We start from the raw sequence: 15,669 nt of genomic DNA on the forward strand, positions 1-15,669 counted from the left end.
AGATCGTGGTGTTGCATTCTGCATCTTTTAATTGCGTGCTATGTCAGGTAAGAAGGGGTAGGATGAGGGAGCTGCAACAACTGGGAAAAGCTGAGGATTAGCTACAAAAAAAATTTTGTTTTCAACTTTGCATTTGACAGCTGGGCTCCGTAATTTAAAAAATAAATAAATATATATTTAAGATTGATTATGGCCAGAGAATTCAGCATGCAGCATTTGAGGAAAGGCATATGAAAGCACCTCACCCCTACCTTGTGGTTAACACTTGAGACTATGTAAATGAAATGACACCCCAGAAATGTAGCCACTGCTTAAGGCCATGTCTACATGTACACAGGTAAATTTCAAAGCAGAGTTTTTCCCTCATTCGTTTCCAAAAAAAACCCCATCCACACAAGCACAGTTATAAAAATAAAATCCCTGTCCAAAAGAAAACACTACAGAAATGCTGTCATGAGAATGCCACAACAACAGGCGGTGATATAACCCAGTCATGCAAAGAAGAAAAAGAAAATCGCGGCCAATCAAAAGTCTGAACTAAATGGACGATGTATCACTATAGTGGACGAGTAACTGTACATATATGTGTAAACATGTAAAAAGTCCTGTTAACAAGGTTAGAAGCATCACTGTTTTTGCCTTATTTGTGACGCCTCACAAAGGAGACAACGACGCACAGCCTAACGTCACAAGCCAAAAATGGCGCTGTCTACCCCGTCTACACGTCTCTGTGGAAAATAAAAAGTCTTCACCCTGTTTTCAAAAATGTTTCTAGGGTAAATTCAGGACACCTGATATGTTAAATGCAATTGTGCAACCTAATTGGAAGACAACTTCTAAAATACATTTCCTGACTTACATCATTTAAACATAGTTTGAGCACCGCCTACGTTTCTGCCCAATTCAGAATTTGCTATTGTTGGTTAAAACCAGTATAACGCTTGTTCCTTGAGAGGGTGGGGGTACGCTGGAGTTAAGGGATGGGGGGGGTGAAGTTGGGTTCAGGAAGTTTTCACTCCCTTCTTCCCAGGGTGCCCCTGGCCTCTCCAACTTCCAGTCAAAGGCTGAAAGAAGCCAGACACAGGCAGGATAATCACCACCTAATAAGAGGCTATATTGAAAGCAGGCTGGTACTCTATACACTACAAGCATGAACGTTGTGTGCACACACAGACACACATACACACAAGTTGTTTGAACACATATGCACTCGTATGGTTTGGCCAGTAATTATGGTGCACAGTGACACACATCAGACAGAAGCGTATCACTCACCATCTGTACACATGTGGACACACGTGTACAAAAACAACACACTGACATGACACACACATATTTAAATACACGGACGACCACCACACCACACCAGATCATTTTTCCTTTTTCTGACTTCAGTCCTACACCAACATCCTAGAAAAATGTTAGCATATGGTAAATGATACCAATAACTCTATGATATACCAATTATCAATTTAGAAAGACAGAACAGGATCCCTATGGTTTTATGTATGGGGGTGTCTGTTTTGGTGTGACCCTAGGAAAGAAGATAAGGCAAAGAAAAGACGCTGAACTCTCACTGCAACTCTAAAAAGTAGAAGACTTTCTCTGAACCTTTGGGTTTCTACATTTTGCAGCGAAAAGTAGCTTAAAAACACGTATGAAAGTGTGCTTGTTAAATTGTTCTACCCCCACATGATTTCCTAAACCATCATCATTTTATGGCAATCTAAAAAAAAAAAAAAAGAGTTTTGGATTTATACAGAAAAGCTTCAAAAACAATACAAACATTCTGTTTGATTCCCAATAACTAAATGTACATGCAAACACATGCAAAACAATGTCCCTCTACCCTACCTACAAAAATACATGCAGTCCATCCATCCCTTCACACACAACACAACCATTAGTCCAAACGTACACATCCCCCCTGTGGCACTACACACCCAGTGTCCTGCTCTTACAACATCAGCAGCATCAAAAGGAGAATCTATATTCTCCCCTCTGCCTTTTTTCATTTGAGTGACTATGAGGCGCAGCAGCAGCAGCAGCTGCAGCCTCTCTCCTCGCTCGTGCTCAGCCGGGGGAAGGCAGTAGGTTTAGCAGGCGAGGCAGATTTATGGCGGTGGAGGTGACCTCTGGGGCCGTAACACGGTGATGGGTGAGTGGCTCTCAACAGTAAGCTACTGGCACTTGACAAAGTGCCCGAAGCAGAATGAATTTACTTCTCTTTTCCTCAATCATCAAGCAGCCACTGCCCTGACCCCCATCCTGACTGCTATAACAAGATCTCCCATCTCACAAGGGCCTGAAAAATTTACTGTCACATCTACTTTTCAATGAGCTCAAGTGAGCACTTCTTTCACCTTCAGCGGAGCAGGTGCCGGTGTGGAGGAGGGCTAACCTGCCCCACTGTGTCTTTGTGTGTGTGTTCTTTGCACGGTGTGAATGGGAGTGAGAGAGGTTTGTTAATTCACACACATGTACGCAGGTCCACTAATTTGCTCCCACACTTACACAAACTCAATGTGTTACACTCAGAGACCTTCGCAAACACACACTCACAAGCTGCAGTTGAGTATTAAAAAGATACAAGTTCACAGAAACACAAATTACAACATACAACATTGAAACCTTTTAAACACAAAGACATACAAATGTTGTATGTTTGCACGCACACACACACTATAATACCCCCCCTTCTATCATACCCTCATACACAAGGAGAGAATGAGGTTGCCAGGCAGGGACACAAAGGGCACAGCTATACGGATGTCAGTAGACACCTCTGCCGTTTATATTAGAAGTCAATCTACCTTATCACATCCCTTATACACACACACACACGCACACACACACAGTGGCGCACACATCAAGTATTATGAGGTGTGTGTTTGCCAGCTTTCATCAGCTTGATGGCAGTAGAGTTGGACTTAATGATCCTGATATTTTTTTATATGCAGTCGATAAATCTTGGCGCACAGTCAAATTTCACCTCTCTTGCAGTCTAGGTGTTGAGGTGACGGTGGTGAGTAAAGTAGGCCAAACTTTAGATGTACATGAGCAATTTAGATACATTAGCAGTTAGTGACAATATAGTGTATGCAAAGAGTAGCACAATAAAAACATGCAATCCCTTAGTTGATCGAATTACATTAAAATTTAATTTGATTAGATTTTAAGTTTAACAGTCAAACTCTAATTGTCCTTTGAAGCCGAGCTTAACAACTCTGGAAAAAGTCGATCTGAAGCCAGAACACATAAGGACAAAGAATGAGTGCATTGGAGGACATGCACTTGCCTTCTATTTATACTGTACTTTTATGCATTTAAATATACTGCATAAACTTACACATTTTACAGGGTTAAACGTCTTTAGCTTTTGGTAAGGCTAATAGTAAAACGTAGAAAACCCCTTTCAAGTCACTTTCATCTCAACCATCGCTGCTGTTCAAAGAATGAACTCTTGCTGTCCAAAAAGTTAATAGCATCTCTATCTCTATCTTTGGCTTCAACAAACACACGCACACACACTGACAGGAAGAAAGAAATATGTGGAGGGAGTCTCACTTGTTTGAATGGTTGCTATATAAAATTGTCCATGTGTGTAACAGTTACAGTGCCAATCAATACACTGTATATTAGACAAAGGGAGTTGGTTATCCCTATTCAAAATGCCATAACTAATTCAACCTCTTTTCTTTTACGAGCCTCACCCACAGGGATAATGTTATCATGATGAGCCAATAAAAATCAATGATTAAACATGTGTAATTTTCCAGAGACGATGTATTAAAATTTATTGTCTCCCTCTCTCCAGCGAGCCATCACATCAGCCCTGGAGCGGCAGACACTCGGCGGGTTACAACTGAAAATAAAGAAGGGCATTAAAAGCTATTCAATAAGCCACTGTAAAATTGATCAGGCTATAAAAGCTGCTACCCGACTGCTCTCCATCCCTCCCACCCACTCTGAACAAGAGAATTTGGCTGTGGAGGAATAGACGGAGTGACGGGGAGCAGCACACGTGAAATAGCACACGTCATCACACTCCACAACATACAGTTCTCAATTGACAATGGTCTATATTTCCTCCCTTCTTTGTGCAGTTTTCATCATATAATATATGTAGTTATATGATCAAACATAGAAAACTGTATTACACCAGCTCTATAGAAATACGGTTGTATTGTGGGGTTCATTTGGGCTTTTCAAACTCAGCTTTTGGTAGTTAAAAGGCACATAAAATAGGTGCAAAGTATATATGTAAATAATAGTATAAGTTGCAACATAAATAAAAACCTTTTTTTATGCTTCTATTTCCACTTAAATAGTACGTGAACCTTGCCTAATACTATTTCAATGGCAGACTTGTTGTGGAAAACCTGATGGTTTCCTGCTGAGAAAACGGTTCACAAGCTTTCACTTGGAAGCCATGAAGATCATCTACAGGAGCACTGAAACTCCACCAAAGCTACCTAAGGTGAAACAGGCATGGAAAGAGATAGTAATGAGTGTGTCCTCATGTTGTGGCATTACCAGAACGGATTCACAATGCAGAAAGTGGTGTATTGATGTCAGGAGACGCATTCCTGTGCGTGTAATATGCATAAGTCGGAGTTTATGCTGATGTTCACCTGTATATCTAGGCTCATCCTACTACCTAAACCAATGACATTAGATGCGGTTTTTGTTGGCTGATTGCTTAATTGCTTTCCACTTGTTAATGAAAGCAATGCACCATCAACGCGCCTGAACACGCCTCATTTTAACACTGAAACAGTCATGAACGCAAGTACTGTTGCTACTAATACAAAGTTGAGTGCCAGGTGTGAAAATTACAACTTGATCTGTCGTAAACTAGCAATGACAGTGGTGCCGTGTTTTGCCCAGAGGGCCTGTAATGCCAATTTAATGTTAAGTGATAAGTTTGCTTGCTTACTGTCCAAGTGGTATGCTCTAGTTTAATTGAATACTGTCCCTGGTCAGAGCCCATCCACATCAGAATTGCTTAACCTAAGATTACACCAGTGTCTTGAAGTAGAATAGTACCGGGAATGGCCAAATGTAGCCGTGTACCGTAAACTCACGGGTAATGAAGTCAAAGGAGAATTTTAATCTCTAAAGAAAAAAATGTATTAACCGCTCTCACTAAAAAAACAACAACATTTGTCTTGAGCCAATTGAGGCCCCAAACTCAGGTCACTGTAAAAAGTAATCCTCTCCAAATATAAGAAAAATACTTTAGTATCATCACAGGAGATTTATTGTTTAAAATTCTATAGGGACAGTTCGCCGCTCGGGCCTTTCTACTGCTTTAAAAAAAGAATTACAAGATATAAGAAAATTCCAGCGGCACAGAGTGGTGCTGTGGGCTGAATCAGTGGCAGTGGCTCGGCAAACTGCGTTTTTCTTTTAACTTTCAATTCTCCTAAGCATCCGTGCTTCACAGCCCCTTGGGCTATTGCCTTTCTCAATCTGTCCCTGGAGAGGCAGGAGTTATGGTCCCTGTCGATTGAGGAGAAAGGGATGTTATTCCCCTGTCACCTCCTGGTCGCGCCGCCATCCTCCCTGCCCTGATCTACGGCCTGATTCCCCCTCTTACCCCCTTCCTCTTCCCCACTTTGCTTTGTCGTAAGCTGCCGGCTATGTCGTTGCCATGGGCTGTTGAGATGAGGACGATGGAAAAATGTTGTGTGGGGGGGTGGGGGCGGAGGTGCTGATATTGGTTTAGAGCTGCTATTGGCAGCAGCACGATGGTAGTAGTAGTGAATGCTTTAGGAGTGTGTTAAGACTAGTGCAGGAAAAAAAAGGGCACGTGTGTGTATGAAAAGTTACAGTGAACACATGCAGGACAAGGAAATGTTTGATTTAGGCTGATACAAAAATATTGTCTGGTGCTTATTTAATAATAAGAGATCTGGAGGGGGAGTTGAAGATGTGGGGAAGGGGGAGCAGTTAACTATGAGACAGTTAGGCCCAGGGGAGGTGACCTGCCCCAGGGCACATGCAGGTTCTTGAGTGACACCCTTGATAGGGGAGCAGCGACAGGGTTAAACATGAAAGGCACTTAGCTGAGGGTTGTGTGTGATCAAAGGTGGGGTGGTTGCTACCTCTGTGTCACAGGAGTCCCAATGGAACTGGTATCATGTTGGGTGGCTGGTGGCTACAATTGAATTAGTCTTCAAACATATCTTACATTAAATTCCAGCTGTGTGTTTCAATTCCATGACTTGATCTGTAGGTTTTTAAACCAGTAGTAAGTTTACAGTATATTTAGACAGTAGAATAGCTTATATATGGACAGTTTGGTGTCCTCCAAGAGACAAAGGATTTGTTCTAATGCTTTGAAATTTGTCTGGACAGGTTTGCATGCATATTCCAATATACAGTATATCTGAGCAATATGAGTTTAATTTATGGTTCCTAAGAAGCTCGCATGGAGAAAATGTGTCATGGTTTTCGTCTCAGGTATTAGTTGAAAGAGGAGCCATCAAGATTCAACAAACTGCAGGCCCGCTTAAACGACCAACACTACCAATGAACATCAGCACAGACTTCACTACACCTGACAGAGGACATTCTTTGTGGAGCTCAGCCCCATTTCCATACTCGCCAACACTGTACTGTAGCACCTTAAGCAAATCCTGAGTTTGTGAGGGTCTCTCTGGGTGAAGGAATAAATAAATAAGTGGATAAATAGATGAATAACCCAGAAGAATGGGAGCGCATGCAGCTTGGCCATCCATCATATATCCTATTACCACGCACTCAGCGGCACCTGCAGTATGTATAATGCAGTCAACCTCTGTAAGCAGATACAAATTCAACTCTTTTCCTCCTCAATTTGTTATATCTGACATTGCCGCAGCTTGTGCCTTGTTGTTTCTTTGAATTATGAATAGATTCCCTTCACCAGACTTTCGCCTGTGCGTGATAGCATGGCGTTGTTATGCAGAACAGCTGCGGAAAACAAATCTGAGGAGCCTGGTACGCTTTGCAGCGGCTGGGCGTATATGCATAAACAGTTGCGCTTAAAGCCACTTAAGAACAACCAAATGGACTCAATATTTCATCTTTGGATTTGTTTCATTGGGTGTGATGAATATGAAATGCCAGAACGCAGTACAAGTGCAGAAAATGTGGTCGTTGTAAGTGTTTCAAATGATCAAAGAATGTTTTGAAGATTTTTCACACAGCAGTGAGAAATAGTAGAAAAGTGCTTTAACTGACAATTTAAATCTTAATTCCTGTCACAAAGGAAACACAAATATTACAAAAATCAATCACACACTGAGAAGATAAAAGGAACTGAAGTAGCGTGTGTCAGAGGAAGAGAGGGAGCAAGAGAAAGAAAGCTAGAGAGTAAATACAAATTAACAAATCCGATCCAAGGACCAGAGAGAGAGTGCGAGAGCGAGAAAGAGGAATGTAAATATATGGCAAACCGACAGCACATTTTTGACCATTGCCCGTTTGTTTAGGTATTTACACTATGAGGCTACAATCAAGTCCTCAAAAGCTATAGCCCACATGACAAGATCCTATTTCATGGCCACGTATTCTCTAAACAGCCAAGCCAACCAACCAAATCTCAATCCACGCTAAAACACACACAATCCCAAAGTCATATCCACTTATTTGTCAATCAACGCTAAATGCAAAAAGGATGTAGGGAAATTGTATCAACTGTAATGTGTGCACAGTGAGAGGGCAGGGGAAGGTAGGTCGGGAGGAAGTGATTTTTTTTTGGGGACTTGGCTGAACTTTGGAGCCCTGTTTGGTTTGAGCAGATGTAGAATTAGTACACATCACTTTTCATCAGAGAGACACTGAACATAAGCTGCCGCTCAGAGGCCAGATACCTCTCTGTCACACAGACGCAGAATCTGTGATTGTGCTGTGGTTATTATCAATGATGTCAATTCTCACGGCAATGAATTATACTATAGAACTGTGCTTATACGGTTACAGAAATGTTGCTAACAAATAAAAAATATTGCAATTACAAATCACACTACCAACTTTGTAAATAAATGTACATAAGTAAGTTAAGCTGTACGTTTTCTAATGAGGAAATTTCTTCTCAAAGCATCACTTTTAATTGATTTCAATCAAGGGATGTTAGGATCATTTATAATAAACATTGTGTTATGCACAAACCTACTAATAGCTTATGATCCAAACAATTGGACTTGCAATTGGAGAAACTGATCCAACACATGAAATTGCTGCAAACATGCTGTCATTACACGAGGGAATATTTCCTTTGGAGTAGGGGATCCTGTTGCATGTCAATGAACTCGGCTAAACGTGCATGACAAGTGATGGTGTGTGGATATGTAAGGTGGAGGCAACCCCATCGTGGTGTCAGTGCAGGATCTGTCTGTAATCTGCAGAAGATGCATGCAATAGACCGCCACACTACTTTATCTGCAAGGCCCCTAATTGCGGGGGATGTTGAGAAACACATGTTAGCAGAAGAGGAAGGGGAAGGAGAGTCAGATGTCAGCAATGTGCAGGCATATGGTTCCTACAAGTTGGGTTACATAAACTGGAAATGACACCAGAAATCAGGTTTGTTACAATGAACTGCATGATACTGCACAATACACTATATTTTCCTAATATTATTAAATGGAGGAAAGGCCAACAAACCACCTTACCAGTCAGTCTGTTGTTCATTTCTAGAAATAGATTCTGCATATGAATTCAGAATCTGTACGCAAGTGACACCATTTTTGGTGTCAGAGGTGTCCTGGTTTCTGTTGTTGTAAATGTTTCATCCACTTGCGTTTCTCAAGCATTGGTTGAATGCAGGAAAACAGTCTGTGTGGACAGCAAAAGAGGCAGGTCACAGCTGTAATGCAAATCAGGAACCCACCGGCTATCATATGAAAATGATTTCGCTTTTAATTAATCTCTATAAACAGACATCTGCATGCAAGTGCAGCTAACAAGGCACTCTCAGGTGTCACCTCTTACCTCAAACACTGTGCTCACTAATCAAGTTGCTAGTCGGCCTGTAAGAAATGGCAACGCGTGGAACAGAAAGTCCTTGACGGCTTTCCTTTAACTGTAACCGCTGATTACACCAGAAGTCCAAAAAGTTGGCATTCGCTCCTGACGGCTGTATCGTTGCAAGACTATATCCAGGATAACAGAATTGTAATACTAACATTTAAAACACTACGATACAAAGAAGACATTCAGGACGCGCTTTATCCATTATACCATCATACTGATGCAAATTGGATGTAAAACAACATGGAACACCGAGGCTGCATTAGTAATAAACCATACCTACAGTCTAGTCAAAGACAACAAAAAGAGACCTCACTGTGAAGCTCGGCGACCTTTTGAATTCAAAGCGTAAACTATAAAAGAAAGACAACTGCTTGGCTTTTTGTGCTCGTCGAGAAGGGGGCTTTAACAAAGCAAGAAGATGACGTGAGGTAACATTGGTGACCCAGCATATTATTCCTGCTTAAAAGGGCTCACAACCTTCAACTCAGCCATTGTGTGGGGCCATCTCATCAGGAATACAACACTCATGCACATACACAAACAAGCACACAACCCTTCCCCTTTCAATTCAAATCCACCCACACTTCACCCCCTATTCTGTTTTTATCCCTTCATTATGCACTTGTCCTTCTCTTTTGCTCACAGCAAATATGTGCTTTACTTTGTTCACATTTTTTGCCATGTACTCTCGACATAACCCACTGCCTGCCTTGGACATTTGTGCCAACCAACTCGAATAAACAGAGACGGAAAAGGCATAAAGGTATCAAAAGCGAAACACTCCCCGCCCTACCAAGAAAAGGTTGACCTTGTGCATGCAAGCTACCACGATCACTGAGGAGATGCTGTGATTATTGCTAGCATCTGTTTGTTTGTGCTTTCTGCTTTATGGTGAGACAAACTGTAACATAGTGGAGCATAAAGTGGAAATATATGCATGGCCATTAGAATGCAAAGATTCTGTCCATTTTTGTCTTGGTCAGGTTTTTCCCCCCAAATTATAGTAATAATATTTGCACAAAAATGACAGATACAACAGAAACGAATTGTGATAAAGAGGTACTTTGATAAAGAGAGTATTTATAGTTTGATTAAACAAAACATAATAAAAGTGTCCAATTGCTCTCCTAAGAAACTGGTTAACTTCTGTATCAACTAATAATAGCATCAAGCATGTTTAAAAAAGGATGAAAGCAAATATTCAATCAACTCCCATGTAGCGTCGGGTTTTAGTTTGGTGAGTTGGAGTTATTATAATGATTAGTTGTAGTGTATTGAGAGCTCCCACATGGTGATTTAGTAGCATAAACTTGCAGTGAGTTAACATAATCCAATCATTCAATCACACAGAGCCGATCTCATTTAATCATACTGCAGCATTGAGTCACGAGCGGATGGAAGAGGCAGCAAATGGGCTGAGTAACATCATCCGACAATCAGTTATTTCTGTAACCGTGTTACATCACAAACATGACTTCTGTCGCCGTGTTTAATTTGTCACATTGCATTGGAGTTTTAGTCGTGTGATGCGACGTAGAGACTGATTTAACTACTGCGTGCTGACTGAGTGAATGAAAGTAATAGTGTCGAGGACCATGCAAATCACCTGCAAAGGAAACGCTGTAAATCACAGACTGAGAGGTGCACAGAGCGGCAACAAGGCGCAATAACCCACAACACATGTACTATTCAAATGTGAATATCATTATTGTACAAGTCATAAACCATGAGTCGCATAGATGAAGACCAGATCAGGAATTGTTCCATTTCATTGGCAATAAATAAAGTGTTCACTGCTAAAATTACAAAAACAAGACCAATATGTTGTTTCTGTCCAACTGCAGTTTTAAAAGCCACACATAAACCTTCCTGCATCACTTTTGTAAATAAATTAACCCAGTGTAAAATATATATATATTTCAATACAGCAGGTAAATATTGCATCAACCAGGGAAACAGATCGACATGAAAACCAGCTTTAAATTACAGAACAAAACCAGAGATCGACCTCTCCCTCTTCCTTTCCCTGCTTTGAAATTGGTGTCTCCAATCTTTTCCACAACCAAATGACTCTTAACTCTGCTGAGTGCAGCATGGGTCAGGCAGCTAGATTGAAGCCAGGGTGTCTGGTTAGTGTTGAAGTTTAACAGGAGATTTCTGATGTCTGATTTCACTCAATAGGCCAGCAGTTACTCTGTTTCACAGAGCCTTGCAGTAATGCCTTGCAGATATGCAAGTAGGGAAAAAGTGGGAGAATATACATACATAGCTAGAACTTTTAAGGCTGCAGTGTTTCTAATTTTTGACCACCAACCTTTACACATGACGGTAGACTCAATACAACAACCCCAAGTATTAAACAATGCAAGTGACTGCACCACAAACTAACTGCTGTTTCTGTAATGACCATTAAGTTGTATTAACTCTCTAAAAGTAAGTTTAAAATGAATGCAGATACAACATCATCTCAAACATGTGAGAGAAGGGTGTCATTGGGACATTGAGTTGAAATCACTGAAATTGAATTGATCATGCAGTACATAGTTAAATTGATTTGGTTTTAGCCTACCTACTCTGCCATCAACATGCTGTACACACAAAATCCTTCACAGGAAAAAACACTTGTTTCAAAAACAAGAATACAGTTGCCTCTCATCAACTTGCAAAGGCTGTGTGTGAAAAGTGAATAGAGAGAGTAGTTATATACTAATACAGGCAAAGCCCAAGCTGTTACATGCATTTACAAGATCGGTGGAACTAGTATTTGCATGGTTCTGGATGTATTTTAAATAGTAGATGTTGTGTTCCAATATGGCAACCATTACATTAATGTAAATAATGCTCAGCTAAAAGTTGGCCTGGCAATTTATCATGTCTTGACAATCAGCAGTCTGTTGCCATTGCTAGGCGGTAACAAGTCTGCCCACATAATTTGATTTGCACCAAATTATTAGGTATTTTGCCCTCCTCTCTACTTGCCTACAAGCCTGCACTCTGCCTGGTCACTTATTGTGCATGAGCGGGCCATTCAACAACCTAAAGCTAGCAATTTAATTGCAGAAGAAAGTTTTGCTAGATATTTGATATAGAATTAATGTTCATGTGTTTAGGGGCAGCAGCTTTGTAATTCACAGCATCTTAAACTTTAAAATGAGAACGCAAATTCTAGGTCATTAAGCCAACAGCAGTGGCTTAGCACCGCAAACCAATAACCTGTGTTATTGAAATCAAATGTGCCTTTTGGTAGTATGGCATATCGGTCTGTAAACTCACCTCTGGTCACCTCATCCTCCTTCCTGGAGTCCTGGTTGGTGCTGCTAGTGTAGGAAGGGGTGGCCTCCTCGTCCTGGCTTGGGGTCGTTCCAAGTGGGAAACTGACGGGACGAGAGCTGGTAACTGAGCTGGATGGTCGGGAACTGGCACAGTTCTGGAAGAAATGCAAAGAGTCACAGTCACAGTTGAACTTCTATTCATAATTGCCTAGTTAGTCATTAGTGATGCAAATTAGGCATGCTTTTTTCCATCACGGATTATCAGCATAAATATTACTCTATCTTCTATAACTATATCTCTTTACACTCATGTATTAATTTTGTATTTATAATTGATAGAAAACTACAAAGCTTTTTACACATTCACTTTAATTTGTCTCTGATTACATCTTCTATGGATCTCAATAAGCAGTCCCAATGAAAGTAAAAATAACATAAAAGATGTTAAGGACTAATGAAGACTACTGTATTGTCCTTCCCAAAATTCCTCCGACCAACCTGAGCAGCTGCTCCATGAATTTCACTCAGAGGCCTCCTTGTTTCACACATGCTCATGCATCTTCCACCCCAAAATAAACGGCAATCACAGAAAACCTATTTGTTTGCACAGCTCTCAAACAGTGCGGTTGGCTTCAACAGGCTCCGGGGCCTCTTATAATTCTTACTGTACTTGTAGCAGGCGGGAACGCTTCAAATGGCAAACACTTGGGTCTGGTATTTTGGCTGCTTTTGTGTTGTGTTGATGTCAAGCTTCAGCACACATGGCAGACCCACACACACAAGTGGAAAGAGACTGATACCTGCCCTGCTGCACGGCATTGTAAGTCACTCTCACCAGGGGTCCCAGCAACAGAAACATACATTATATATGGCTTTTTGTTTTAAGTCTTTAACTGAACAAGCCTAATGACGTGCAGCTATTCCAAGACAAAAAATAAATAAGCATCAAGTCTCTTCGTCTCCCAGACTGATTCCAAAGGCTAGCTTCCTATATGTTGTCAAAACTTGAATTAAGATCAAAAAAACTAATCCGCTTCCAATTTATATCTATATTTCAGTGGTGTCAGGGGCACAGAGTATCGAGGGGGGTTGTTTTTTATTTGGGTCCTGCAAGTGACAGCTTTATTTCACAAAGCAATCTGGCTGTGTGTGTACAAGAGGGAGGTCAGGGTGGGTCAGGAGGTACTTGGTATCAAACAGGCAAGCTGGTCAAAGTGTGTGTGTATGTCAGTGCATGTGTATAAAACCCCACCCCCCCAGGGCTTAAAAGGATGTGTGCGACCCACATCCCGTGTAGAGGGCAACAACAAGGAAGAGGGCTAAAAAGGTCGAGACAAGAAGGGAATTTAAAAGGGGAGAGTATGTGATTAGATTTGGTGGAATTTATACGAGAGGTTTTCAGGGTCAGATGTTATGTCACTGTACCAAGAGCAATAAACAGTTAATATATAGTTAAGTTGTTTCACGATATTCAAATGATATATTTTTACGCTCGTTTTTAAACAAATCCCAAGTCACATGCTCTGTTCAGATACAGTGAATGTTTGTTCCTGTATCAGCCAGGTGTTTCCATATCCTGTAATATATTTTATAATGCCCAGTGATGGCTAAAAAATGAGATGCTGGTATATCTATAAAATCTAATACTTGCATGATACCTATGACTTTAGCAATACAAAGTATTGGCAGCTTGTAATGTTGGTGCTTAAGGAATAAAAGTTTCAAATGATCAAATATAAATAACCACTTTAAATGATTTAATCAAAGTTGCAGTAGAATTATCCCGTTGGATTTAACCCTTCAATCGTTGCAAATAACACAACATATAAACCCCTCTATTCGTTGAAGTGCCATTCGTCTTCAAATGACCCCATATGCAGTAACACCGCCAAAGCCTCTTTATCCCTCAGCCGGTGAGGCACACTACCCAATCCTATGTTTTACAACATGGGGATATATAGGGGCATGTGCGGTCATCTAGAGCCAAATGTCTCCTATCTAGCCAAAGGACAGGTAGATACAGTATTTCAAGCAGGATTTATGGCACAAAATAGCATTAACTAAAAACCGTCAGGCGGCAGTGATGGCTAAAAAACGCATTCTGGTAGCGGAACACGGCAAGATTGGAAAATTGCCACCAACAGAGGGGAGAGGAAGCAGTAAAAATGACGGTAGATGGGGGGGCCTCACTGATAACGCGAGAAGCCAATATATCAGACGGCACCTGGTGGCAGGGGGCCCCCATGGCCCCCCCTAACCCCCAAGCGGCCAACATACAGACACATTAAATTTTTTATATTTATTTATTTCATTTCTTGCCATCCTAACAGTGACCATCTCTGAGGTGGGGGTTCAGAAGGAAGTAGGGGCACCCTGATATTTTAAAAATCAATCTGCTGTCAGAAATGGTTTCAATCCCGCTTCAATGACCTGAAGTGGGTGAGGGTGGAGAATATTGGGGGGTGCATATGTGTGGGTCAGGGTGCAGTGGGAGGGGTAGGACAAAGTGTTACTGGGCAGTGGAGGAGTAGAGTTAATGTGATCATTCATAAGGGACAAGATACATTTGTGTGTGTGTGTGTGTGTGTGTGTGTGTGTGTGTGTGTGTGTGTGTGTGTGTGTGGATGTGTATGGGGGCGAAGGAAAGGGACTGATGAGACTGGGTGTTTGTCAGGGTGTTGGGAGTCTATAATTGTCCGTATGTGTGTGGGTGCTTTGAGCCTGTTTGTGTGTGCTGGAGACTATTAAGTACTTTTAAAGTGCTTTGCGTAGGCTATCTCATACACTTGCACACACTTGCACACACACACACACACACACACACACACACACACACACACACACACACACACAAAGCATCCCACCACCTCAGCCAAACAGCAGCGTCCAACAAGGTATAAATACTGGCCTGACACTTTAATGTCAGGGGACTGCTTGTCCTGGATTAGAAACTTGTAACCCACCACAGAGCTTGACATTGCTGGGATGAAGGTGCTGCAATGGGCAGAGTAAGGGTGGGGTGGGGGGCTATTATGGAGGGTCTATGTTTGATGTATAAGGGCATCTAACATGGACTGTCAACAAGAGGGAGGCTAGCAGATGTACAATGTTGCTTTGTGGCCAGTTTTTCATTGCTGAAGTAGTTTTTTTTTTTTGAGAAGCAAAAGCTGTAAGGAAAATTGAGTCGGTCACACCACCGTGTTTCAGACACACACACACACACACACACACACACACTTCTACACAGGAAAGTAGTGGAACACATACTGAAAAATTAAGCGCTTTTCTTCTCTCCTTGATCCTGTTGACCGTGCTCCGAACCTGAAAGAGAAAGAGAAAGGCAGAGAAAGCGATAAATGTATCTGACAGAGAG

General features: G+C 41.4%; 1 protein-coding gene across 1 annotated transcript in view; it reads right to left on the reverse strand.

The window, feature by feature from the left end:
* LOC138607625 (adhesion G protein-coupled receptor D2) overlaps positions 1-15,669 on the reverse strand; it is an 82,689-nt gene that overhangs the window by 21,406 nt on the left and 45,614 nt on the right. The window contains exons 21-22 of the mRNA XM_069680264.1: positions 15,564-15,617; positions 12,298-12,451 (exon numbers count right to left, since the gene is read on the reverse strand). Of these exons, the coding sequence (XP_069536365.1) occupies positions 12,298-12,451; positions 15,564-15,617 (208 nt within the window). The remainder of the gene's footprint in view (positions 1-12,297; positions 12,452-15,563; positions 15,618-15,669) is intronic.

Source organism: Semicossyphus pulcher, unplaced genomic scaffold, assembly GCF_022749685.1.
Source record: "Semicossyphus pulcher isolate SPU_LCO1_2020_fin unplaced genomic scaffold, fSemPul1.0.p SCAF_4, whole genome shotgun sequence".
Lineage (NCBI taxonomy): Eukaryota > Metazoa > Chordata > Actinopteri > Labriformes > Labridae > Semicossyphus > Semicossyphus pulcher.